This window comes from Oryzias latipes, chromosome 22 (genome assembly GCF_002234675.1).
Source record: "Oryzias latipes chromosome 22, ASM223467v1".
NCBI classification, from domain to species: Eukaryota; Metazoa; Chordata; class Actinopteri; order Beloniformes; family Adrianichthyidae; genus Oryzias; species Oryzias latipes.
In genome coordinates, this window is record NC_019880.2 from 7,492,261 (window position 1) to 7,517,770 (window position 25,510).

The 25,510-nt window shown below is 38.2% G+C and overlaps 1 protein-coding gene across 2 annotated transcripts in view; it reads left to right on the forward strand.

Moving 5' to 3' along the window:
* aqr (aquarius intron-binding spliceosomal factor) overlaps positions 1–25,510 on the forward strand; it is a 45,541-nt gene that overhangs the window by 18,296 nt on the left and 1,735 nt on the right. For both annotated transcript variants that reach the window (XM_023951542.1, XM_023951543.1), the window contains exons 23-34: positions 552–621; positions 2,549–2,659; positions 3,379–3,488; positions 6,055–6,190; positions 7,446–7,655; positions 10,043–10,180; positions 10,267–10,338; positions 10,432–10,619; positions 10,731–10,902; positions 14,769–14,939; positions 20,280–20,365; positions 24,981–25,155. In XM_023951542.1, the coding sequence (XP_023807310.1) occupies positions 552–621; positions 2,549–2,659; positions 3,379–3,488; positions 6,055–6,190; positions 7,446–7,655; positions 10,043–10,180; positions 10,267–10,338; positions 10,432–10,619; positions 10,731–10,902; positions 14,769–14,939; positions 20,280–20,365; positions 24,981–25,155 (1,639 nt within the window). The remainder of the gene's footprint in view (positions 1–551; positions 622–2,548; positions 2,660–3,378; positions 3,489–6,054; positions 6,191–7,445; positions 7,656–10,042; positions 10,181–10,266; positions 10,339–10,431; positions 10,620–10,730; positions 10,903–14,768; positions 14,940–20,279; positions 20,366–24,980; positions 25,156–25,510) is intronic.

The window sequence follows — 25,510 nt, forward strand, 5'->3', positions numbered from 1 at the left end:
TGTGTACCATTGTGCACTTGTTGGTTACAAAGTTGGACTGTTTCATTAAGGCAAATCTTTTCTTGGCTTCCTTTCATGTCAGGTAATGCAGATATATCAGACTGTCCGCAATATTATCTCCAAGTTAGCATTATCTTTATAAAGCACAGCTTCAGTCTATGTTTTTTCCCAATTTTGTTGGTGTAAAAAATTTTAGAGGCAACAATGTCTAACAACTCAATTATGACTTTTACTTGTTTGCTGTTGTTATGCATCTGTTATACACTGAACCTATTTAATAAGAGCTGTACCGACTAAGCTTTAATACCCCGAAACTCCTAGACCAAGCGGAAAATTAAGATTCATTTAAAGGTTGTTTTTTGCCCTGAGATTTTTCTTCTTGCTTTGATACTTAAGTCTTGATAGAGACAAAATGTGCATGGGGATGCTTAACACTCTTGGTATTATGCATTTTTCTGAAAAACTAATGAAAGTATTAGAATGCAACATTGTGCTCAATGTCAAGGGTGTTCTGCAGTTTTTCTGACATTTGCAATGTAAATTGCTCACAGGAATACAATTCAGTTCACGCCTACTCAGATTGAAGCCATTCGAGCTGGAATGCAGCCAGGACTAACTATGGTAAGGATCTTGTTTTTGCATTTGCATTGTCTAAGCAGCACTGAATAGTGTTATTATAAATATATTTTTTAAAGTGAAATAGAGTCAGACTAAAGGATCATTTCTTGGGACCCTCCTGCTCCTTCCTCTCTGTTTGCAGTGAAGTGGTTGATGTGTCAGTGGAGCTACTAATCCGCTCTTTCCCGTGCATAAAATCAGCTATGTAATCCCTACCTGCTATTTTCATGCCAGGAGTAGTGACACAGAATGCTGTAAGGGCTATTTACATGTGATGGTTGTAGGCTGGTGCCGGGATCCGAGTTGTTTACCGTGAACATAATTGCATTTTCAGGAAAGTGTCAACAATGTTTAAAAAATTGACTGCGTGCTTTCATCTGCCCCTCTTCAACCATTCTTACCTTCTCTTCTGACATATGTTCCTCTCATTAACTGCTCCAACAGCCCCTGCTACCTCCTGGTTTGCCTGGCTTTCATGTAGGGAAACCAAGGAGCTTATTATGATCTGATTTATGCAGGAATAGGTTATTATGCTTTCTATTTTTAGCAGGGATTACTCACCTGAGAGACACAAGCTAAGACCAACCTGTTTCATGAATATGCATTAATTGTGGGCCTCATTTACTCTTTGTTTGTCTAAGGCAGGTTCCTGTCCATTTTTATCAGTAACCTGTACAACATAAATGGTTTTTAAAAAAACTGTAAAACGAAAAATGCAAATGTTGTACAAGACCATATAGGACAGATTTCTATGAAGATGGATCACAATAAAGGGGGGCGGCCGTGGTGCAGCGGTAGGGCGGTCGACCCATGATAGTAAGGTTGCAGGTTCAATTCCCGCCTTGCACGCCCATGAGTCGAAGCGCCCTTGGGCAGAACACTGAACCCCACCTTGCCTCTGGTGGCAGACGGGCGCCTGTGTTTGGCAGCGGAGCGGCCACCAGTGCTTGAATGAGTGTGTGAATGTTTGTGTGACTGGGTGAATGGGTCTGTGACTGTAAAAGCGCTTTGTCCTTGTAGGTAGAAAAGCGCTATACAAGTACAGTAAATCCTTGTTTTTCGCGGGGGTTACGTTCCAAAAAGAACCCGTGAAGTAGAGACCTCTATTTTTTTCTTACAATAATACTCTATTATACATTGAAAAGAAAGAAAAAACATTTTACAGGCTCAAGCATTTGTTTCACAAATAAAAGTACTTTAGAAACGTTTTTTTCAACAAATAACTTCTGTACTGTACTGACAAATAATAATTTGAATCATCAATGTGAACAGAAGGCTTTAAATTGCGGAGATTAGCCCCACCCACCGCGATCCGAGTAATTGGATTAAACGGGAGAAAATTTGAAATGATTGTGAAAAAAATACAAAGTAAGGTGGGACAAATAGTGACTCCGGTGTATTTCACCGCTCTGCAGACTGAGCCGCTGCATCCTGACTCCGCTCTGCAGTGTTTTCTTCTTTTGAAGCCCGCGGTGCAGCTGTGTGTTTGTTCGGGATAAGATCGTAGTGATAGGCAGTTGTTGTCGCTCTTTTTTCTATTGGTTTTGGAGAAACTCGAAATTGCAAGATAATTTGCACGTGCGTAATGTAAATTTGGCAAGCTGTTTTACATACGTGTACATATTAAACTGCAACGTTATTGACGCACAGGTAGAGAAGAAGCGGAGTGACTTTTTAGCCAATCAGAATGCAGAACACAATGCACAATGCAAATCCGTGTGGTAGCGAAACCGTGAAAAGTAAACCGTGTTATAGCGAAGGATCACTGTATGCGCCATTTACCATTTAAAGCATTCACAGCACAAGGTTTTCTACATTATTATATTCTTGCAATGAGTTTTTTCCAATGCCTTTTACTTATTTATTCCTATTACTAGATTACCAGATTTATTTTCTGTGTTTTATTTATTTATTTTTGCGTTTTCTGTAGGTTGTGGGACCACCAGGCACTGGAAAGACTGATGTTGCGGTGCAGATCATCTCAAACATCTACCACAATTTTCCTGACCAGAGGACGCTTATTGTCACCCACTCTAATCAGGTTAACACCCACCTTCAAGATGTTCCTTACAAATAATACTGAAGCTGTCTTAAAGCTTTGGGACCCCCGCTTACGATTCTAATTAGTACATTTTTACTTGGGATGTAAAGATTTGTTTTTAACGATTTTATACCATAATTAGTAGTTGCTGATCAGATTCATTGCTGATATTAGTTCATTTTTTATCTATTTTCTATTTTACCTACCTAAAATGGATCCAGGACATCTTTGGCCCACTGTTGTTTTTCCACATCAAAATAATCCAAAGGGGACTTTTTTAGAACATTCTAGCACACTGCATGGTCACAGGTCTTTGCCAAATTCAAAGGTTTTTCCCTGGATAGCTTGCTCATTTTTTGCTGCCATCACGTGTGTGTGTCTGCTGTGACACTTGGTCTTTCTTACATTACAGTAAAATAAACCCACTGTCTCAATCCAAATGGTATTTTCCAATATTGTTTGTGATCAATTTATTTCATTTTGAAATGATTTTATAATTGGTATAAGACGATTTTATTTGATTAATCAATTAAGTCGATTGATCATTACACCCGTAAATTTTTACCATGGGGGGGTAATAGAGACTCAGTTATGTTCCAGTTACTGCCCCCCCCCCCCCCCCCCCCCCCCCCCATTCTTACATGCAAAAGTACCGTAGTCTTAAATAACCACAAACATTATATATACATATCGAAAAATGTCATTTGAAATCTCTTCAGGCTTTAAACCAACTGTTTGAGAAGATCATGGCTTTGGACATCGATGAGCGCCACCTTCTGCGTCTGGGCCATGGTGAGGAGGAGCTGGAGACTGAGAAAGACTTCAGCAGGTGAGGACAGCAGATGGCAGGTGGGAGGAGGAGCCTAAACAAGCAGCAAAACTCTGCGACTTGAACTCGCATATTCTCAAGTGAGACTTCATGTAACCTATTAGCATAGGGACTGTGTTCCACAAAACATTCACATATGCAATTGAATGTCCTTATATATAAGGACTGAAAAACAACACTTAATTCTCCTACATACTAGACCATTCACTTTTTTAGACAACCTAAAAGTAAAGGAAAAAAGATCCTGCAGCCCTGCACTTACTGCTTGAACCTTTCCACTATTGATTCTGGACGACGAGATGAAAAAACCCTCTGTAGACAAACAAGAACAAACAGCAACTGCTCTGCCTCTTACCTTTTGTACCTTGCCTATAACCAAAACCAGGTTCATGCTTCCATTAACAGTCACCCCTACCCGCACTCTTCAAAAAGGCAATGCACTGCTGAACTCTTGAGATAAAAGCCCACCCACCACAAGGACACAGTAATGTGAAAGAACACTTAGTCGAATGTACTCAGAATTTAATATTTTGATTGGTTACTATTGTTCTGGGTTTAGCTTACTTAGCTTAAGCTTGTGCATATTAATTGTTAAAAAACTTATAAAAGATTGGGTATTACCAGTAAATTGTAAAAAAAAAAAAAAAAAAAAACTAGGAAGGTAGATTTCCTGCTCTAGAGCTAAAATATTTGTTGAAAAACTATGATTAGATAAATAAATGCCAAAATAATAGACTGGTTAGTATATTCTCAGCTTAACAAACTGTATTTCTTTATAGAAATAAACACTCTGATCATCTTGGAGCGTTCCCAGTGATTATGATGCCTACCCCGTGTATTTTCTACGTCCAAAACGTTTTTGATTCACAATAATTTGAATAAAGAAACACTCAGAAATGCAATTTTTAGTTTAATTTTCCTAATGTATGTCCTCTATCATCAGAAAAATCACGCAAGAACATGTTAAAAACAACCAAAACATAATTTTTATCAGAGTGAGTCTTTAATCAAAAAGGTTTGTGACTTCTGTGTACACACACTGGGTTTGTTTTTAAAGTGCTCTCAGACATGACAACCTCCGTACAATGAAGAGGCCATGGTAGTTTGCAGCACTTTATCCACTCTAAGCATTCTGTGTGTGTTTGTTTGGGATTGTATGTGTGTGTGTTTTAGTGCCCTTAGGCACGGTGACTCAATTTTTACTACTGAGACACAGGGAGAAATGGGGTTGTGCATTATAAGCATTCCTGATGGATTTGAGGAGGACTGGGCTTTCTAAAGATACCCAAAACATTTACAGATCTACGTGACAGTCGCTAAATTTACCACCATGACTGAATTAATTGGCCATCTTTTCTTTTTTTTTTTTCTCTCTCTCTCTAGAAAGGTTTTTCCGCCAGCTGTTGGATATAAATAGCTCAGTGTCGCTGAATATTAAAACATTTTTTTGATGCCACTATTTAAAGTTACTGTATGGGGTGCAGTTATAATCTCTGAACTAACTTCATCCTGTACCTCAGCATTATTTCTAAAGCAGGACAAGTGCATATTTGTCATTTAGTATTGTGTAGCTGCCACGCAGATGCATTAGTGTTGTATGAAGACGAAGGCATTAAAAAAAATTGTGCACATGAAAGCATGCTCATGCTTTCTTAAATTATGCAGCAACACAGACATAAAAAAGAGCTTTCGCTAGCAGCATTTAATACAGCCCCCCTGCCTCGATGCCTTATAACAACATGCAGACTCCACACTTCTTCCAGCCCACTGACACTAGGAAGACGAGGGAGCCAGAGTTTTAATTAACACTTTAGTAAAAAAAAAAAGGATCTCTGTGCTTCACCAAACCCCTAACAAGGGGAAAGCTACAGCATCATTTAACAAGGCTGCCTTAAACCTGATTAGAATCTTTTTTTAAATTTTTTTTTTAATTAAATTAGATGTTAACCATAAATCCTGATGGAACCAAGACACGATTTGTGTTTTTATAAAATTAGAAATAAAGGTTTTTCCACAGTCGCTTCCAAAATAAAAAATGTGAATAGTTTTCTTTAAATTACAACCCACTTGTTGGTGATTCTAAATCCAAAGCTTTAGTCTTGGATAGAGACTGACTGCTTAACAGATGTGTCACTCTAAGAAGCAAGGTCGTTTCCCATTTTTAATTTTATTCTGGCCAAACAAGCAAAGCTGTGTGATCCTCTTTGAGTCATCTGCTGACTGTGAATCTTTGAAGAGGATCTAAAAATAGTGTTCACCTCTATTATTACCCTACAACCCCCGCTTTCTCCCTGTGTCTGTGTGCATCTTCTCATTGCCATCTCAGAATTGCTTTGACAGGCAACAAAATGGATTTAAAAAAAGGAAAGAACACAATGGGGTTCCACCTGCACTTTGTGGGGGAAAAATAAATAAAAGAAATGTCCTTTAATTTGTTGGTAATCTGTATTTTTAAGCAAATAAAATGTTTAACAAGAACAGCCTCTTAGTCATGCTAGTACCAGTAGTTGGGTTTTATTGAGCAGTTATTTATGAGCTAATGACCTAATTCTTGTGGCGCCTGCAGATATGGAAGAGTGAACTACGTTCTGGCAAGAAGACTGGAGCTTCTCAAGGAGGTGGCAAGGCTTCAGGAGAGCCTGGGCGTCCCAGGAGATGTGTCATACACCTGTGAAACTGCTGGTCACTTCTACCTCTATCAGGTTGGATCAGGACCTTGTCTTTCTTTGCAATGGGAATTGAAAGTAATGAAGGTTCTTCTTCTCAGTTTGCATGGTCTTTGACAGTGTTAACGTTTTCTGAAGTTCTGAATTAAATCCAACTTGGATATTATCTTGGGCAAAAAAAAAAAGAAAGACAATCAGACTTTTTTAATGGTTTTTCATCGTTTTTTCTGGATTTAGTTATTGCGTTAGAGCAATAAAATCAATGAAAACTATTTACAATTTTAAATGCATTTAATTTCTATCTGTTCCTCAGGTCCTTTGAATTGAAATAATTTGACTGAAGTTTGTATTCATTAAATCTATTAAGCTTTTTTCAAAGTGTCACAGTTTTCCCGTGGACTCTCAGTTGGTGGTACTTATTCCCGCCATCTCAGAACTATTTCTTCAAGCGCTTATGAGGAATGCTTTTGCAGGCAGTTGTTTATTTCTCAAGCTTCATTAGCAAAACTCTAATTAAGAGTTTTTCCTTTTAAAGACACCCACAATCCATTTCTACAATCTTTAATAAGTCATAGTTTTATCTCTCTAGAGAGTTTTGAGCTGTCACTCAGTTATGGACTTTAACATTAAAAAATCAAAGTATTCCCAAACCTTTTGTTTCACAAATCTTTTTTCTTTTTGTCTCTTTTTTTAACATAGTGGGTTTTGTTTAAAACTGGCCCCCTAAAAATAATTAGTTGCTTTAGAGAGGCTATTTTTGCTTTTCCAATCATTTTAAGCTGCAAAACAAAGTGGCAGATAACGTGTGTGACATTTAAAGAGGTTTGTTTCCAAACTACTTGAAGGCGATTGTGTCTGTGATTTATGATGATTGTGTGCATCTTTATCAGTTAAAGGTTTCTATAATAAAACGAGCTATGGAAAAAAAAGTCCACACAGATGGTTAATACCCTGTTGAGATAGATCATTAAACCAGTTTAGAGCTTCAAGTTGCTTTTTACCTGAATATTTGTGGGGGATATTTATTCTACTGCTTAGTTTAAGCTTAGTTATTACCTCCTCAGAAAACACAAAGCTAATCTTTTCTCATTGCTGTGTTTTATTATTTTTGTTGCAACAATAAAATTAGAATCAGTTTATCCTCATGCTGTCCTCTGGCATTCAGCAGTTGCTAAAGTAGATTTAAGCAGTCACAGCTAGGCAGTACTCATCCTCTGACACTCAAGTTCATGCCGACAGAAAATAGAATATCAGTAAATAAAGCTTGATTGATATTCCTCTCCCATTACAGGTTATGTCCCGCTGGGAGGAATACATGAGCAAAGTCAAACCCAAACAAGGCAAAAAAGCGGACGTGGGCGATGTTGCTGCACATTTTCCCTTCCACAAGTACTTCTCCAACGCGCCGCAGCCTGTTTTTAAAGGCCGATCATACGAGGAGGACATGGACATCGCAGAGGGCTGTTACCGCCACATCAAGAAAATATTCACCCAGCTGGAGGTAAGGAGGTCACCGACAACCAACGTTCACTGGTTCCTTCTTTGAGCTACTCTTTAGATTTATTCAAACACTGCATCCCATTCCATGTAAAGTTGAGATAAACCTCTTTTGCTTGAATAGTTTGGTTTTTGCAAAACAATAAAGCAGACTTAAAAGCATGTAGTTGCTTTTTAAACATTGATAATTAAGAAAATGGCATTTATAAAAACACGTAATTACTATGATTTAAAGAAGACAACATAGGTAGACAATTATCCTCTTTTTTTCTCCCCCCTTTCTGATTAATTTAAAACACTTGACAAATACAGCTGACTAGGTTCCATTATTTCTTCTCAGCACAAGCGTTGGTCTAACAAAAAAACACCTCTGATTTATGGGAACACCAAGATGGTCTCCAAAAAGCAATAAAGAAGTTATTGGCTAGAGGTAACATCCCGACATGTGTGGTGACCTTGGTTTATCTGGCTGGCCTCTGTATCACTGCATCACAGCATCTCTCCCTCCTCCCTCAGCCTCTCCCATGCTGCAGTGAAATCTGCAACCCCATTAGGAGGTGCTGCTTTTTATGGTGCAAGGTAGCAGGAGCAGCATCCTTCTACTTTAGCTTATCTGTCTGTCTTTCAAATCGAAAATCCATCTTGAATAACTCCATATGCTGTCTATTTTTGGAGACAAAGGGTTACTGCAGATGCTCTGACATCCAACCACATTTCTCTACTTTTTTTTAATTTAACTTTCTTTTTCTGGAATTCTCTCCAATCCTTAATCCCTTAATTTAAATTTCTGATCACTCTGGAGTCATAAAGGTTAAAAATAGACTTTATTAATTTTGCATTTTTTTGATCGATTTAATATTAATGCTAAGATAGTAACACATCAAACATTTATACCCCAGTGCTGTCCAAGTCTACTTCTTCCTTCCTCCCCCTTTACCCTTTACATGGCTTATGTGGTAACCTGAAACAGCCGGCTCACCCATACTCCTACTCGGTTTTATGTACTGGTTTTGCTGGAAGAAACTGGTTGGTTATTGTCAAAAACCCAGCTACTGTTCTTAGATGCCATTCAAAACCATGCATGAAACGCTTTTTATAAAGCTGCAGTTTTTTTCAGCGATTTAATCCTCCAAGAAGGAAAGGAAAGGAGCATGTGGGTTTTATTGTCCCCCCTTTGAAATTGTGCTAAAAAAGCAGATATTTGGTTCTTTCTTGGGTTTGTTTGGCTTTAAAAAAACACATATTACCCAATAAAGAGGAGCCGCCTGTAAGAGAATATTGGTATATTCCCTCAGAGTAGACACTTCTAGTGTATTTACATTCAATTATTTGCTTATCTGCTTGTTCTAGATTTGTTAGTGATGGTCACATTTCTTTTAAGAGTTCTTAAACACAGACACAACTGTTTCATATTTTAAAACTGTATTATAGTTAGTACAGATAGTATATACTTAGTTTAAACACATAAACCTTTTTTTTTGTTTAAATAAAGACATACAAAACACAATTCTTATGTCCAACAACTGAGCAAACAGATCAGAGCTGAAGGCCTTTTGCGTTGGACAGGTTTTACAATCACAAAAAGAGGTTATATATCTTCAAAAAAAACCATAGTGTAAATTTGTATAAACCCCTTTTTGCTTTTTATTATTTTTTATCTATTTGTTACATTTAGTGTGCGTGGGGAGGGATTTTAACATGTTTCTAAATATGTTTAGTGATTTAGCCTCTTTGATTTGTTGAAGATCTATCCATACCATAATAGCCTGCATTGAAAAACATATCTATTCACTTTACTTCTAAATTGAGGTTTCTAGAAAAATACATTAAAATTAAAATACATTTTTCTTTCTCAAATTTATTTTGTATATTCTGGGGTAAACATTTATGATTTAAAACCAAAACTATATTTTACAAAACCGGTGAATTAAAATACCGGTATATATTTTATTTGGAGGATGCCTATAGTTACTTCCTGTGATTATTTTTGTTGCCTTTTTCCAAAAGAAAATAAAAAAAATTGAACCTGTAAATGTTTTGTTTGGGTTTTCTCAAATTTCAATACAATAGATCAAGTATGAATGTCTTTGACAGGATTTTTATTTTTGGATTTTAGTTAGAGTTTTTAGTTTAAGAAATCATTAAAAGTGTTTTTTTATTTAACTATTGTAATTTTCCCAGGATTTGAAGATAGAAATAATTGTCTTTGCTCACAGGAACTGTTCATTACATTCTGCAGTGAAACTGAACTTTCCAAATACAAAAGGCATGAATAATAGAAACAGGAAGTTCTGTCACACTGATTGTTTTTTTTAAGCATCATAGCTCTATAGTGCATCTTTTTGCACTATAAAGATGCACTACTAACCCAATCTTCATCCTTGTTTATAGGAGTTTAGGGCCTTTGAGTTGCTCAGAAGTGGACTGGACCGTACCAAGTATTTGCTTGTGAAAGAGGCCAAAATCATTGCCATGACCTGCACGCATGCAGCACTCAAACGTCATGACCTGGTGGAGCTTGCTTTCAAGGTAGATTCATTTACATCAAGATGTAAGAAAGCATTCCGTAACACATTATTGAGAAACATAAACCAAATGAATCTTCTTATTGGTAGTATGACAACATTCTGATGGAAGAAGCTGCTCAAATTCTGGAGATTGAGACCTTCATCCCCCTTTTGTTACAGGCAAGACTTTTGTTGTAAACTAAAACATATTGCCAATTTAGACAGTTTTTCTGTAAAAACAATTATTCTATCTTTGTATCTTCTTTTGACTAGAACCCAGAGGATGGTTACAGCAGACTGAAGCGTTGGATTATGATTGGAGACCACCACCAGCTGCCCCCTGTCATCAAGAACATGGCCTTCCAGAAGTACTCCAACATGGAGCAGTCTCTCTTCACTAGATTTGTGCGCCTGGGAGTTCCCACCATAGACTTGGATGCACAGGGCCGTGCACGCGCCAGGTGGGAACACTGACGAAACAAAGCAGGGTTCTGGGGTTAGCTTAACAGTGAAAGTGCTGCTTCCACCCTGAAAGGCTGACTGAAAGAAAAGTTGTGTTTGTCATTCCACAGCCTTTGTAACCTTTACAACTGGCGCTATAAACATCTGGGTAACCTGCCTCATGTCCAGCAACTTCCCGAGTTCCAAGTGCCCAATCCCGGCCTGACCTTTGACTTTCAGCTGATCAACGTGGAGGACTTTAACGGGGTGGGCGAAACCGAGCCCACTCCTTACTTTTATCAGGTAGGTAAAAACGCTTCAGTGTACAAAAATAATGTAATCCACCAAATTTGTTGTAAATCCTTTTAGGGAAATCATAGTAGTAGGATTAAAGGTTGTCATCTGGAGAATTGACAAAGCCTTTTGGATAAGAGGTGAAACGTCTTCAACTTTAAAAACCAAGTCCCGATGACAACCTTTAAACCTACTACTATGATGGAATCAACCTGGATGAAAGAGAGTCGTCATAGACACATTTTAGGGAAAGCTTGTTTGTGAAAAGTGTTTTTAATGGGATTTACGGTACCTGGTTTGGATGAGTAGGTGGAAAAAACAATTGGAAAATAGGAGGAAACCATAACAATCTTTTTTTTTCAGAGGTAAAAGAAAATGTTCTTTTAAGCCAAACATTTTCTCAAGTTTTATATTAAAATGCACAGTGACAAAGAACTTTACATTTCTTTTTAAAAAGACAATGCAGCAGGTGGACAGGCTTTGCTTAAATTGGTATCTGTAAAGACTGGAGACCTGCTCACTCATCCCCTGCTTTGATTACTTTTAATTAAAGACATTTAGTTTAATTAGTGACTGTTTCTCATATTTATTGCCAGCCTGCAGTGATTTATTGCCTCCAACTGTGGACTTGGTTATTACAGCAGATTATCTGCATGTTCTGGATTCGTTGGACACAATTTGACTGTAGTTTTAGTTTTTATTTAAATATTTTATGGGAAAACATTTATTACAACCTTATGAACTTAAAAAAGTAGAGCAGAGTAAAAACAAAAATAGGAAGTCAGTCTTAAAATCAGACATGAAAACTGGTAAGCAAACGGTGTAGAGTCAATTAAGCTTTTTGAAAAGTAAATTTTGCACCGTTTTGTACGTTTTTAAAAATTATTTACAAATGCAGTTCAGATATGTTATGTTTTATTTTTGACCCTCATTTAACAGTTGAATGAGTGACAGAAACTACATTTAATGTTGTAGTTTCTGCCTGTTAGACTTGAAGTTTAAAACATAAAAAGCACTAACGTAGTAATTTTTTTAATTTGGTTTTGTACAAATGGCCTTTAATTTGATTTAAGCGTCTTGAAAATGTCGTAAAAATCCTTAAATTTAACTTCTGTAAATCTGTAGACACTCTGAGATTTAGGCAAATCCAAAGTGTTTTGGTGGAGGAATTTCATACAATCGAATCATGAAATGCATCAGATTCATGGATCAATTAACCTTTTTTGAATTATTTCAGACAATAGTTTGTTTGTTTTTAGTGTAAGAACGAATCATCATATTGATGAAGTTCCACTTTTATGCAAATACTTTTTTTGCGAAAGGTAATAAAATCATTCACTTTTAGAAATCTTTAAATATAGCAAATCAAAATAAAGTCTTTGTCTAGGTTTTTAAATGTAATACTTTGCTCTAATTAAATTAATCAGTTATCATTGTTCTGTAACATTTTAGCTAGCCGCTCGACCAACACTTAATGTTTCACTGCTCATATCAGTGGCATGGTTTGTAATCAAGGACATATAGCTGCTAATTCCTCTGTAATCCCCTTTTTTCCCCTTTCTTTTACTTTAACGTGCAGCATGAGTCCGTATTCATCCATCACTTCATTTTCAATGACATGACATCAGTATCTGTTACACCTGTAGCACCCATAAAAACACTGCAGGATCAGCTGAATGGCTCATGTTGCACAATATGCAGCACTTTCTGAGCACAATTGATTGCGTTCTTTTACAGAGATACTGTCACGTACACACGTCCTCCAATGTGGAGAATCGTATTCCTGCTGTGCCTCCAGCTCCTCCTAAGTGGTTGTTTTTACAGCAGTTTCATTCATTTTTAAATTTCTGTGGCTCACCTGCCAGTTCTTAAGTTAAATCTATTACTCTGCAAGCTTACAGTGGTTGTCCGGCACCCACTAGAGGGTTTGTCCTTCACATCAGGAGCCAGATTGAGTTTCATCATGACATTGCTCAGACTCCAAAACAGCGTGCGGACAGGCGGATCTGCTGATGGGGTTGTTTGTTTTTGCACAAACACCAGCAAAATGCCATTTATTTGGTCAAATGTTATGTCTTATGCTTGTCTCAATGCTGTATCCACCTGTTGCAGAAATACACAATATAAAATTATAAAGTTTCACAGAGAAACAGGTTTTTCTAAATGACAATACAGCTGTTTGTATTAGATTTTTAGTTACGCTGATAATATTTGACAACCTAAAATGAAACATCAGACGTTCTTTTGAAAATGTAGATGTTCAATAATTGTAAAAAACAAACAAAACAGCTCTTTTGATTATCAGTAGTATAAAATCAAAGCATTTTTTTAAAATAGTCTAATTGCGAAATGTTTTGTTTATGCATATTCAAGATTGCATTTGCAACATTATTGCAACATTATTAGTTACACAATTTCAAATTTTTAATTAAAAAAGTTTCATTTCTTAAAAAATAATGTCCCATTTTTTCGTCTCTAATTTTAAATATTCAGTTTTCGTTGTCTTATGTTTGCTTTTGCAGATAACTTATTTATTTTTAAATGATTTTTTCATTGATAACTGTTTTATTTCGTATTTTTTCATTTGATTTCACAATAGTGTACTGCTCATCAAAACGTTCTCTACTGTTTCACAGTCCTGGTCCTTCTTCTGGTTGTACCATGCATTTTCCTCAGGCCTTCATTTACTCCTAAATCCAGATCATGTGCGCGTCTTAAGGCAGCAGGTCACATGAATCTCGTCTCCCCTCCAGGTTACCAGTTTCTCACTTAGTTGCCAGGATATAAAAAAACAAATACTGACTTTCCAAGGAGACGGATGGAAAACACTGGAGTTGAATCCAGACCTGGATAGTTGAACATGTTTTGCATTAAACTTGCTAAAGCTGAACCATGTCGGAACCAATAAATGCATGCAGAAGTCTTTTGCTTCTTCCCATTTTCTAAATGAAGTTTAAATCCATTGATGTTACTTCAGTGTTGTCTAAGGGCTCATGAACAGTGAGATCAATGGCCTTTCTGTCACACAGCTTATACATTTCTGCTTCACATTATGCATCTTATATTACATGAAAGCAATTGATCTGATGAAACCGATGGCAGTGTAGATTTATGCTAATCTTTATGTGCAGTTTATTTCTATGTTCTTGTTCTATCCCTTCGTCTTTTATGGTCTGTATTTTTACTTGAGGACTTTCTAAATTCTGGTGACTAAATTTAGAAATTTTAGATTAAATTAATCAAATTCATAACTTTTTGAACATTTTTGTTTAACAGGAACATGAGGGTTTGAAACTGGAATGGTTAGACATATTTTAGATGGTTTTCCTGGTGTGCACTCTGAAATTGTTTTTTTGTAATGAACTACTGCTTCTCTGCAGAGACACTGTCCTATAAAATGACACAGGTTTGGCATAATCGTAGTTAAAAGGCCACTGAGAATGCTTTTAGAATAGATCTAAAGATGGTCTGTAATGTCATTTTCCAAAATATACAGAGCAGTGATTAGCTTACGTTTACCGTTTATTTTATGTATAAATATATATAGATATAACCTGTATGTGTATGGGTCTTTTTTAGTACTGGCTGTTGGAAGGCCAACAAAAGACGTCATTTTTTTGATGTGTTGATTTCAGTTCAACTGGATCAGAAACTGTTGATGGAGCTGCATAAATTACTAGGAGAGATGAGTGTCCTGTTTATATTTAATTGAATCTGGCTGAATAATGCATAATGTTGGGTATTTTTTTGAATAATTCTGTTTCAGTCAACATATCAGTTTTGCCCGTGTCACAACATGAAGGCAAAACATGGTTTGTGAATTATATTTTGATAATGTGTGTTTTTTTCTTTTCATATTTCTTCTTTCTGTGAAGAACCTGGCTGAGGCGGAGTACTCGGTGGCTCTTTTCATGTACATGCGTCTGCTGGGTTATCCTGCTGATCGCATCAGCATCCTGACCACATACAATGGACAAAAACACCTGATCAGGGATGTCATCAACCAACGCTGTGCTTCAAATCCTTTCTTCGGCCAGCCGAACAAGGTAAGAGGCCGTGGAACTGGATTGCTTGTTTGAGCTTTCATCTTTGAAAGATTTTTTTTTTCTGAAAACCTGCTGCATCTTGCAGCTCGCAAAATACTGTAGATTAAATCGGTGTTTCTTCTACTATACAAACCACTCCAGTATTGGTGTTATAGCAAATACTTGTAAAGCCTGTGGATGTCTGTAATCCATCAAAGAAGTAGCTGTTTGGATTAAAGTCTGATTTAAAGATTGAAGTTTTTTTAGACTTGAGGCAGGTTGTCTTGTCATTTTTAGTGAGACTTGTCTGAGCTTTCCTGCAATGGTGAGAACAAATTCTGCAAAGGATGCAAACTATTTCACTTTTCAAGGCTGACAGAACCACAACATACTAGACTCCAAATGTTTGATCCATTGACTGTAAATGAGAACTGAATTGGCTGAGTGTGACATTGAAATGGCTTATTTCCAGCTCCAACAAAATTAACTCAATTCAGTCGCAACAAGGACGCCACCATGATGGAGCCAGACGTTGTCTGTAAGCCGTAATTAGTTCAAGTTGGTCTAAATTAACAATCTACAGCAACCACTTTGGCCAATCAGAAGCCAACTTGTCGGAAAGGCCACACCCCTACCACTTGAAAGTGGCGTACACAAAATGTATCAAACATTTCGAACATTCAACGTGACGCCACATACTTGAATTGAGGACTTGCACCATGAAAAAAATATGAAAAACAAATTAGGATTAGCAAGAACATGTTAAAAAAGGTTGCAGAGCAAGAGTGGTTCTTCTGACGAATAGAATGACTGAGTCATAGCTGTTTATTTCTTAGTCAAAGTCTATAGCTATGTCCGAATTCCCATCCCAAGCCCTAACTACTAAAAAACAATTTAGTACGGGTATTTATAATGCCCTGCATTTTAAAAGCAATTCGGACACCACGCTCATTTCTTTTTTTTTCTTAAACTGCGAATATGACGTCATCAATTTCAGTTAAAATTGATATGTGTTTTAGGATGACTATTTATAAATCCACTGTCATCTGAAGATAAAAACGTTGATGGTTTATTATAAAAATACATTTAACTACATTTTTTTGCAAAAATTGATCGAATGCAATGCATTGTGGTCTATATTCGCCAATCTAGTAACCACTGATGCACACTTGTTTTTTGCAGAGACTTTTGGGAAATTTCTAGGGCACTCGATTTTGGAATTGTAGATTCGGACAGCACTAAAACATGGCGAACACTGTAGTAGGAATTTAGACACAACCTATGAGATTTTGGGTTCCTGGAACTAGCTAACAACTTCCTGTTTGGACATGAGTAGGGAGGGGTCACTCTGTCCAGTTCTAACGTGTACAGTCAATGGTTAAATCACTTGAAGGTGACATGGCTGCTTTTTTTTGTAATAAGGAAGGATTTAGCACTCCCAAAATACACGTTTTCTCATGTTTATGTGTAAAAGTCTCACTAGAAAAGGGGAAACACGCTCAACTTACAAGGAGAGCTTCTAAAGGGTTTCTTCACACCTTAAGATGTCAGTGTGAAGTCCAACCTCTTATCCTCTATTGCACCAAGAAAGTCATTTACAGCTCTGACTTCTCACAAGACTTCAATTACCGTGGACACTCTTTTTTTTGTGTCCCCTTGGCGGTAGAGCATGTGGGTCATACAGAGACTTGATTAATCTGGAACAGTTTAAAGTTAAAGTGAAACCATGAGTTTTTCAGCACATAGAGCTGCTTAACCCCGGAGAACCCAACAACAGTTTTCTTCAGGGCTTTCAAAGTTAATTAAACAAATTTGGTTTTTGTTTGTTTATTTTGGGAAGCAGCAATTAACAGCTGCGAAAAAATGAAAAATATAAACACAAAAATAATTTAAAAATAGGGGAGAAATATTACATATGAAAAAAAAAATCAAACGATAAATAATAAATAAACAAGGATGTGGATCCTTTTTCTTATGCGATGCCGTGCCAACAGCCAATGGCAGTTATCTATCCCTATGCTATTTGCTCTACTAAATGGTTGTACTGTCTCGCCGTAGGTGGTTTCCTCTTTATTTATTCTTTTTTTGTTCTCCCACCTTTCTTCACCTCCTCTTGGATTTTTCACACATGCAAAAAGGTCACTTTGTCTTTAGGCATTCCAGGGAAACTTGCAAGATTAGAGTGAAAATGTCAATCCAACAGTTATATAGTGATGTTGTTTGTGCCATAGCAACCAGTAAACAGTGCAGTTCAGACACAGTTCACACATGTAGCTGTTTCTAACGGTGAAATATTTGATTCCTTTTTTTCTGTTCCTCTTTTGACTTGAGCTGACAATAGGCAAACGAATTTCAGTACTTGACAACAGGAATATTTGATTACTGTTTTTGTTGCCAATATTTTAATTAAAATATCCTGACTTTCAATATGTTCTGTCTAGGAAAACTAAGAAATAATCAAACTGAATGATTCGGCCATGTCTAGACATTACAACAGATGCCACATAACAGCACAAGTCAGAGCCTCGTCTTTAAAGTGAAAGATGAATTTCCCTGTCCTGTTTCCCCTTTCTGTCTCTTCCTGTCTTGTCGGCGGTTGCCACTGACTAAGCGACTCCTCACTCGCTGACTCCTCCAAAGTAACTTGCATACCAGACATTTAGTTGGAGTCTGCCTGCGAGCTCCACTAATTACATTTTTAAAACATTCACACGTCATTTGGTGACCGTTTGTTAAATGTCAAGCTTGCTCCCAGGGGTGTCTTTCAGTATCTCTGGAAATGTTTCTGAGGCGGAAAACTTTGCGTATGAATGTAGTTTAAACAGTGTTTGATGTGTGGGGGACCTGAACTGGCAGGAGCTGCGTCGGAATGACGGCGCCATCAGCTGCACTTCCGTGTCTTTATATCCCAGTTTGATGACTTCCTGTCCCGCTTTTGTCAGATGATGGAAAAAATCCAAACAAGAATAATAATAAGTAAATAAGAACATATCATAAAGTTTAGGAGGAGAGGGATCAGATTCTCCTCCATGTTTGTTTTGGACGGTGCTTCTTTTCTGAATTGCTGTCAAGAGAAAATACTGATACACATCCAGCTGCTGTTAGTGGGAAACAAACGCTAAAGAGCAACCGGTTGTCAGTGGGGAAAAATTGAATATATCAGCCTATTTATGTTTTTAAAAAGTCACATATGTCACTCCTAATTATAAGTCACACCCCTGGCCAAAGTATGCAAAATAATCAACTAGTTTTGGGACAATAAAGTTTACTTAAATTAATAGTGAACTAGTTTGCCTCTTAGTTTTTAGTCTTTGTGGCCTCAAGCAGCTCATTTGTTGCTTCTGAAAAGTAAAAAGTGGGTCATGTGTGAGGGTCATCATCCAAAAACATCAACATCATTTAGGATCGCAATTTTAGAGTCCAAAATAAATCCCGTTAGACCACCTGCAGGTTAAATGTCCCACATGTGGTTATTTTTTCCGCTGTGCAACCGCACCTTCTTGCATTGTCTTGAGGTGCATTCCCCTCCTCTGACAGGGCGACAGAAATTCTGCTGATGCATGTGGAGTGTCCTGCATTGTTAAGACATAAAGCATCATTCAGTGTGCTCACACCCGTGGTCGGTACACGTGCCCGGTCATAAACTGACAGGAGTGACAGGCTGCTGGATTTGCTGAAACGAAGGCTGGTCAGACAGCGGGAGGGGAGGGGAAGGAAGAAGAGGGATTCTTGTGGGAAAATGCTGAGCAGCTGAAAGGTCAGACGCTGAGCACTGGGCCCACAACATGCCTGACAACATGTCACAATGGCTAAACTGAAGCCAGGCGAATGACAACAACTTTACTCTGCTAACTTTAATAAGCTAAAAAAAAAGGGAGGAAAAGCCAGTTAGCACCAGTCAGCCTCAAAATACCAACCACTAGCATAAAGCCTTCTACTGAAGGGGAGAGACGTTTAGGAAACATCCAGTCATACATTCTTTATTATGTTTGCCTTTACCCTGTTATTTTTATGCACTTTCATTTTTTACTTTTAAATGTGAAGATGTTATCCAGGTCATAAAATAGAGGATTGCCCCAAATAAAAGGAGTGATGGACTGGAGGGAGCAGGATGGGTTTTACCTGCCTCAAAGAAGAAAAGTGGAAAGTTTTCTTGTTTAAAGTTCTCTACACTCGTCTACAAGGCCACAAAAAGTCTTTTGAGAGTTTATTGTTACAGAAGCTGCTAGAAGAAAACCTGCTATTAAAAATTTGATAATGACACTTTGACAGGCTTAGCACTGAAGCATCGTTTTGCATGTTTTTCCACATTCTCAGCTGTGTATCCGCAAGTTTGACTCTGCAACATGCATAATAGCTAATTGGTGAGGAATAGTAGTTTTATCCTTTTTCCTGCAGCTCTTTTAGTTGACAAGGCCAATATTCCCTGTACAAAATCGGTTTGTGTGTGTGGCTCATGGTACATCACGTGTGTTTGTGTGCCTCCTCTTGTTCACAGTCATGTGTCACATTGACACGACCTCTGTAATTCTCTCCCTGGAAGATTTCTCATAAATAACTAAACACCATGCAAAATGATGTGCCTTAGGGAGATTGTCGATATGGGCTCCTGTCTGTGGGCCAAGAATAGCTTCCTGTCTAAAGCCCCTCTGACTGCAAGTTCTTAGTTTCGTGTGCTGAAACATGCATGCAGATCTGCAGTTCATGTTTGGGTTTTAAAAAACACAGGCGGCGATTGCTCGTTCTGCTGTGAAACCACCATATTTTAGCCTGTGGTCCTGCACCTGTTCTACATAGCAACAAAGAAGCAAAAATGGGTACTTCATTAACCCCTATGGCTCACCTTTTTACACATTTTGCACATCCTCTCTCATACATGCATTTGTCACATAGCAGTCCATATGTTCCAACTGCAAAGCAGTTTGTTAAAGGTTGCTTCTTAGTGCCCGCTGCTGTGGGTCTGGTTGGGTTCTCTGTGGTATTCGATGTTTTATTGATTCTCAATGCTGTTTCTGTCGAAAATAACCTTAGATCGAGTAAAAAAAGGGGGGGGGGGGGGACCTTCCTGCCCCCACCAATAACTAGAGGCGTATTCTGGGGGGCCTTGATAAAAGGCTAGTGGTGGTGAAAGCTTTGTAAGCCGTATTGGCACTCCTGGGTGCCCATGTGGCCCTCAAAGATAACCGGAGTAGCAAGACAGCACCTCTCAGAAAGAGAAAAACGCGATTTAACATTTTCATGTCTATGCTTCAGTTTAAACCACCCAAACATTCCAGCTGCCGAAATTTAGCTGAAAGTTTTTACTTATACGAATATATGTGCTTACCTTTTAATCAACATAATTGATGTGTTTTTGTCCAGGTTACAACTGTGGACAGGTTCCAAGGGCAACAAAACGACTACATCATCCTCTCACTGGTCCGAACCAAAGCTGTGGGACATCTGAGGTAAGTCATTCCCAATGAGCAAAAGAAACCAAACACTAAATAGTTACTGACTCCCCACAACTACTCTACTCATAAACTGCTGTTGTACCTTCAAGTTTATCTAAAATAAATACCTTGAAGTAAACAACATGACAGAAAAGCTGGCACGGGTGTCTCCTGAGACAGCTGCTCTGGAGACTTTATCTGAAGTTTGGAAGTTGTAACTACACCGAAGCATGTCTTAAACACGCATAAACAGATTGTCACACTTATCAGATCTCTTTTATCCTTTTCCTAAATTACACATTACCTGGGAAAATACTTGTTTTTGTGGCCTCTAGCTGTTGCTATTGCTGTAGTTTTTAACTATTTTTCTTTTTTGAAGTAACAGTTGTGCTAAATATTCCTCCACATGACTGAACATTTTCAGCTTCTTTTTCTACATTTCCTTTACTCTTAAATGGTTGGATTTACTTTTGAGAACTTCTTTCTGTGATTAAAGAAAATTTATTCCTGTAGCTTTTTGTTAGTTTTTTTACATCTGTTCATAAATGTAAACAACATGTAAACATGCTGTTGTTAATTTTAGTACCAATGACCATTCAAGAGACTTCACGTTTGTCTGCAGCTGAGTCTCTGTACCTTCCTCTTCTGCCTCCATTTAACTGAACTGAGCTGTTGTCAAACTGCTGAATTGCTCAGCTGCCATGTCATCCTATAGATCTTGCTTCAGTATGCTGCTTGTTTTATTATCTGAAAATGGAGGGAAAATCATACCCGGCTCTTGTGTAGAAAACACTGGCCGCTGGCTGTGATGCACGTATAGCTTCATTGTAGCACCGGACAGCCAGTAAATTGAAGTCTAGCTGGGATAAAAGCACTTGGAGTAGCTTACAGTACGGACTTCCCTTTTAGGTGAAATAAAACTCAATTTTGTTCTTTTGTCATCTAGCAGATAAAGCCACAACGTTGTAAATGAGAATTAGATTGGCCCACTGAAAGTGGATGCTTGTTTCGCTGCCAGTGACTGCTGTTCTGTCTGTTCCATTCATCTGATCTTATCTCACTCCTGATATTACATCCAGCCGTGTTGGACAGCGTCCAGCTGTTTAGTGCACAGGATGTTATAGTGAAGCATCTCTAAGCACTGAAGCCTTAAAACATCGATTTAAGTTAGCACTTTGTCATGATCAATATGTCTACAATTTTTATATGTTAACGTGAAAACCTTTGTGTGAAACATTTTTATGTCAAAATAAATGCAAAGACTATTTCCTTCTTGATATAAACTTCTCAAATTAAAATACAGCCGATTTAAAATTAGAATGCTAGACAATTAAGAAATCATTTTACAATGTTGTAAATTTGATCAATAATAAACGTTTACAGCCAATAAAAGCCATCATTTAAGACACAATGAAGAGAGATCAATCAAAACTGAGCCTCCATACTATGTATACCACTTGGAAGCAAGTACCAAATGTTGCAATTCCGCAAATGACCACTGGAGGCTGGTTTCAGATCCTCAAACATTAGACGTGGGGGCCAGTAGCCACCACATACTTTTACAAGGCATCTGATTGGTCAGTTTATAATAAAAAAAACTTTAACAAAATAGAAATAGCAAGACCATGGTTAAAATGGTAAAATAGCTAGAATGGTTATTCTGACAAAGACAGAGTAATAGCTTTTTATTTTTCAGTAGAAGCCCATGAGATCTTAGCTTCTTGGAACCAGCAGACACTTCCTGTTTGGAACATGAGGGGTGAGTCGAAATTTGGTTGGCACAACTGCAGAGTGAAGCCCCAGAGTCCCCATGACCTCCTGTGTGAGGGATAGGGGTGTCCATCCTCCCGTTAACTGAAGTGTTACCTGGAGAGAAGTGTGTGGACAAGCGGGATGACACTAAGAGTGAGCTCACTGGAGTATTAGGACAGGAGTTGGGTAGCTGCGGTGCTCGCCAAAAGCGAGTGCTCCAGTCTGTGGATGGAGAACCAGAGACTGTATAAAGAAATGGACAGCCAGGTGTAACGTCACCCATAGAAAATGCCTTACCTGCGGTTCCAGAGAAATTAATCCGATTCAATCGCCGTTGTTCTGTGATATGGGCATCGCCATTTGAGCCGGTCGACAGCGATTCGTCGAGTCGGTCTGAGTCAACGTTTCGTATGGCAACTACTGTTGCCAATCATGAGTATGCTTGTTTGAAGTAAGCTAAATGGAATTGGCGTTTTTTTAGACAGCGCTACCTGATCGATGCACTGGCTCACAATACCACAAGCACCTGGCGTCTGCATGACTGTGCACAGGGTGGGTGGAGGCTCTTAAAGGAGTCCGGTCGCTATTGGAGACGGGCGTCTAAAGTAACAGGCACCTGTTGCACCCGGCGTTTATTGGAGATCAGCGTCAATTAAAGATTGGCGACTGTTGGAAGATATACAGTATTTTTCTGGATTTTGGCCGCTTGGAGCTAGCAGGTACTTCTCGATCTGTGGACACTGGACAGTTTAGCTGGCTACCAAAATAAAGTCAGAGATATTATCCCAAGCAAGAAGAGGTGTTTCAATGATGTTCAATGAGCTATTTATAGAGAGGTGATGCTATTGTCACAATCACAAGCCAATCAGATTTGGCGTAATTTCAGAAGTGCTTCTGAGGAATGTGCAGTGGGGTGTATTCCATAGTGAGACATAAAAATGAATGCTAAGAAAGAGAATTATGGGAATTTGGCTGCTTGGAACCAATGACTACTTTTTATTTTTTATTTTTATATTTTGTGTGAGATTTATTCACAAGCTAATGTCCCAGTGTTTCTTAAAGAATAGCGAGGCTGTTCAAAGAAAAAAAAAGAAGTGTTGTGTGTGTGGTGCCATAGGAGGAGGATTGTGACAAACACTGGACACTCTCCGTCCCACTCCCCCGGACTCGCATCCTACCCAATGGCAGCATGCTGCCATGACAACCACAGCTGACCATATGATGAGCTGACCCCTGCTTTGACAAGAGAAGCATTCCCGCTGATACACACAGGCAGACTCACATGCGGGATCTCACACTTTTGACAGGGGAGCGCAGATCCAGACGTGTTCTGGCATGCACATGCACACATCTGAGAACACAAACAGAAATAGCTTTGGTCCACTTTTTGTCATCATGTCACAGCATGGCACAGTACAGTACAGGTGGGCATCTTTCAGCAGTGTGTCCACAGGCTACCATGCCTTAGAACAGGTTCATGTCCTCCTCAGTGCTGCTCTCATTAGTGAAGGTTTCTGTAATTTGTCTCTGGGGAATATTTTCATACAGTTTATAGAAATATAAAGTACATTTGAGCAAAATCTCTTCAGTATTGTGATGCTAAGGTTAACATAGCTCTGCTCTCCTTAGCTACTCCATAAGCCTGTTTATGTGCATATTCATAAATCTCATCATACACATTGCAAAGATTAATCCCTCTAATCTCAAGGTGCTCAGGTGGACTCTAAATTCCATATTTTGGACTGCATTTCAGTGTGAACTTGTTTTTTTCATACATAATAGGTCTGCACAATAAATTTCAAATTTATTGTTATCACAATTTCAAGCTGTGCAATACCCATAATCTGGTTAGGGTTAGGATTTTTAGTTGTTTTGCTATTTGTTCATGTATCGTAAGCTATATCGTCATAGCAATATTGATCACCTATATGGCAAATTGCAAAATTTCGTCATATGGTGCAGCCTTAATATATAATATTATTTTCTAAGGCAGGACTTTTTTAGTGTGTGCTCTTCCTGCTTTAATTTAAAACAAAAAAAAACTCTTAAAGACCCATTCTGATCATCTTTTGATATGTTTAAAAAGCGTTCCCGGTGGTCTTTTAATTATGATCATGCAGTTTTAAGCCACAATCGACAGGACAGTTACTGCAGAGCGGCAGGAGTTTAGTAGAAATTCACTAATTTGAGTGCAGAAATATTTAGAAATGCAACTCAGAGCTTAATATTCTTTGTATATTGTTCCCATCATCAGAAAAATTCAACAAATACATGCTAAAAACACCAAAAAATATGGCTTCCATCGGAGTGGGTCTTTAAAATCCAAGAAAAACAATAAGGAACAGTTACTTCTATGTTGAAGTGTTCCACAATATTTGACTGTGCTTTTTTGTGTTTTAAGAGGCCATGCACGGTTACAGTGAGGTGGCTAAACTCCCACCTTTGCCTCTTCAGCAAGCCAAGCAGAACTCTTCATCTGCTGGAGAAAATGACTTTTGTCTTTAATCCCTTAGTTCTCCACAATGGGGGGGGAAAGTTACTAAACCTACTCTTTCTTGTACTCTCCCACTCTCCCTCTCTTTGTCTTCTTATCTGTGCCCTTTGCCTCCCATTCCTTTATTTCTCTTTGAGCTTTCATATTTGTTCCACTAACCTAGTCCTTCTTATCCGTCTTTAAACCTCCCTCCTCCTACACCACACAGCTTTTTCCTTGTATCATTCCTTGTATCATCATCCCAGCTTTGTTTTTACCCCTACACAACAATTTTTTTCTTTCTTTTTTTCCTCTCCTACTCACATTGTTTTGATTTTCTTTTTTTATTGTCCCCTTTGTGTCAGAATGTTTCTGAAGTGGATTTCTTCCCCTCTATCTCCACAGGGATGTGCGGCGTCTGGTTGTGGCCATGTCAAGAGCCAGATTGGGTCTGTACATCTTTGCTCGGGTGTCACTGTTCCAGAACTGCTTTGAGCTGACTCCTGCCTTCAACCAGCTCACTGCCAGGCCGCTGCAGCTGCACATCAGACCGCACGAATACTACAACCAGGAACAGCCTGTACGCGCACGCACACACATGCACACGGTCGTCTCTTGACCCATTATAAATGAATGCGACATATGTGTGCTTTTACTTCTGTAAGCCTGGAGCATTCTGTGCATCACTTTTAGGACACAAGCTATTATAGTAACAATTTCTATTCTTACAATTATTACCAACTGTAGCTTTTTCAGAAAGGCCAAGTTGTTTTAAATATTTCTGAAGCTCCTAATTTTTTAAAGATAAAAGCAATTGTTCTACTTAGCATCCCATCATTCCACTGCTGCCGCAGCTGTCAGATCCCTTCCCTCTGTAACAAAAAGATGAATTATTCCTCCCAAATTCTCTCTGATCTAAATCCTGTCATTAGTAT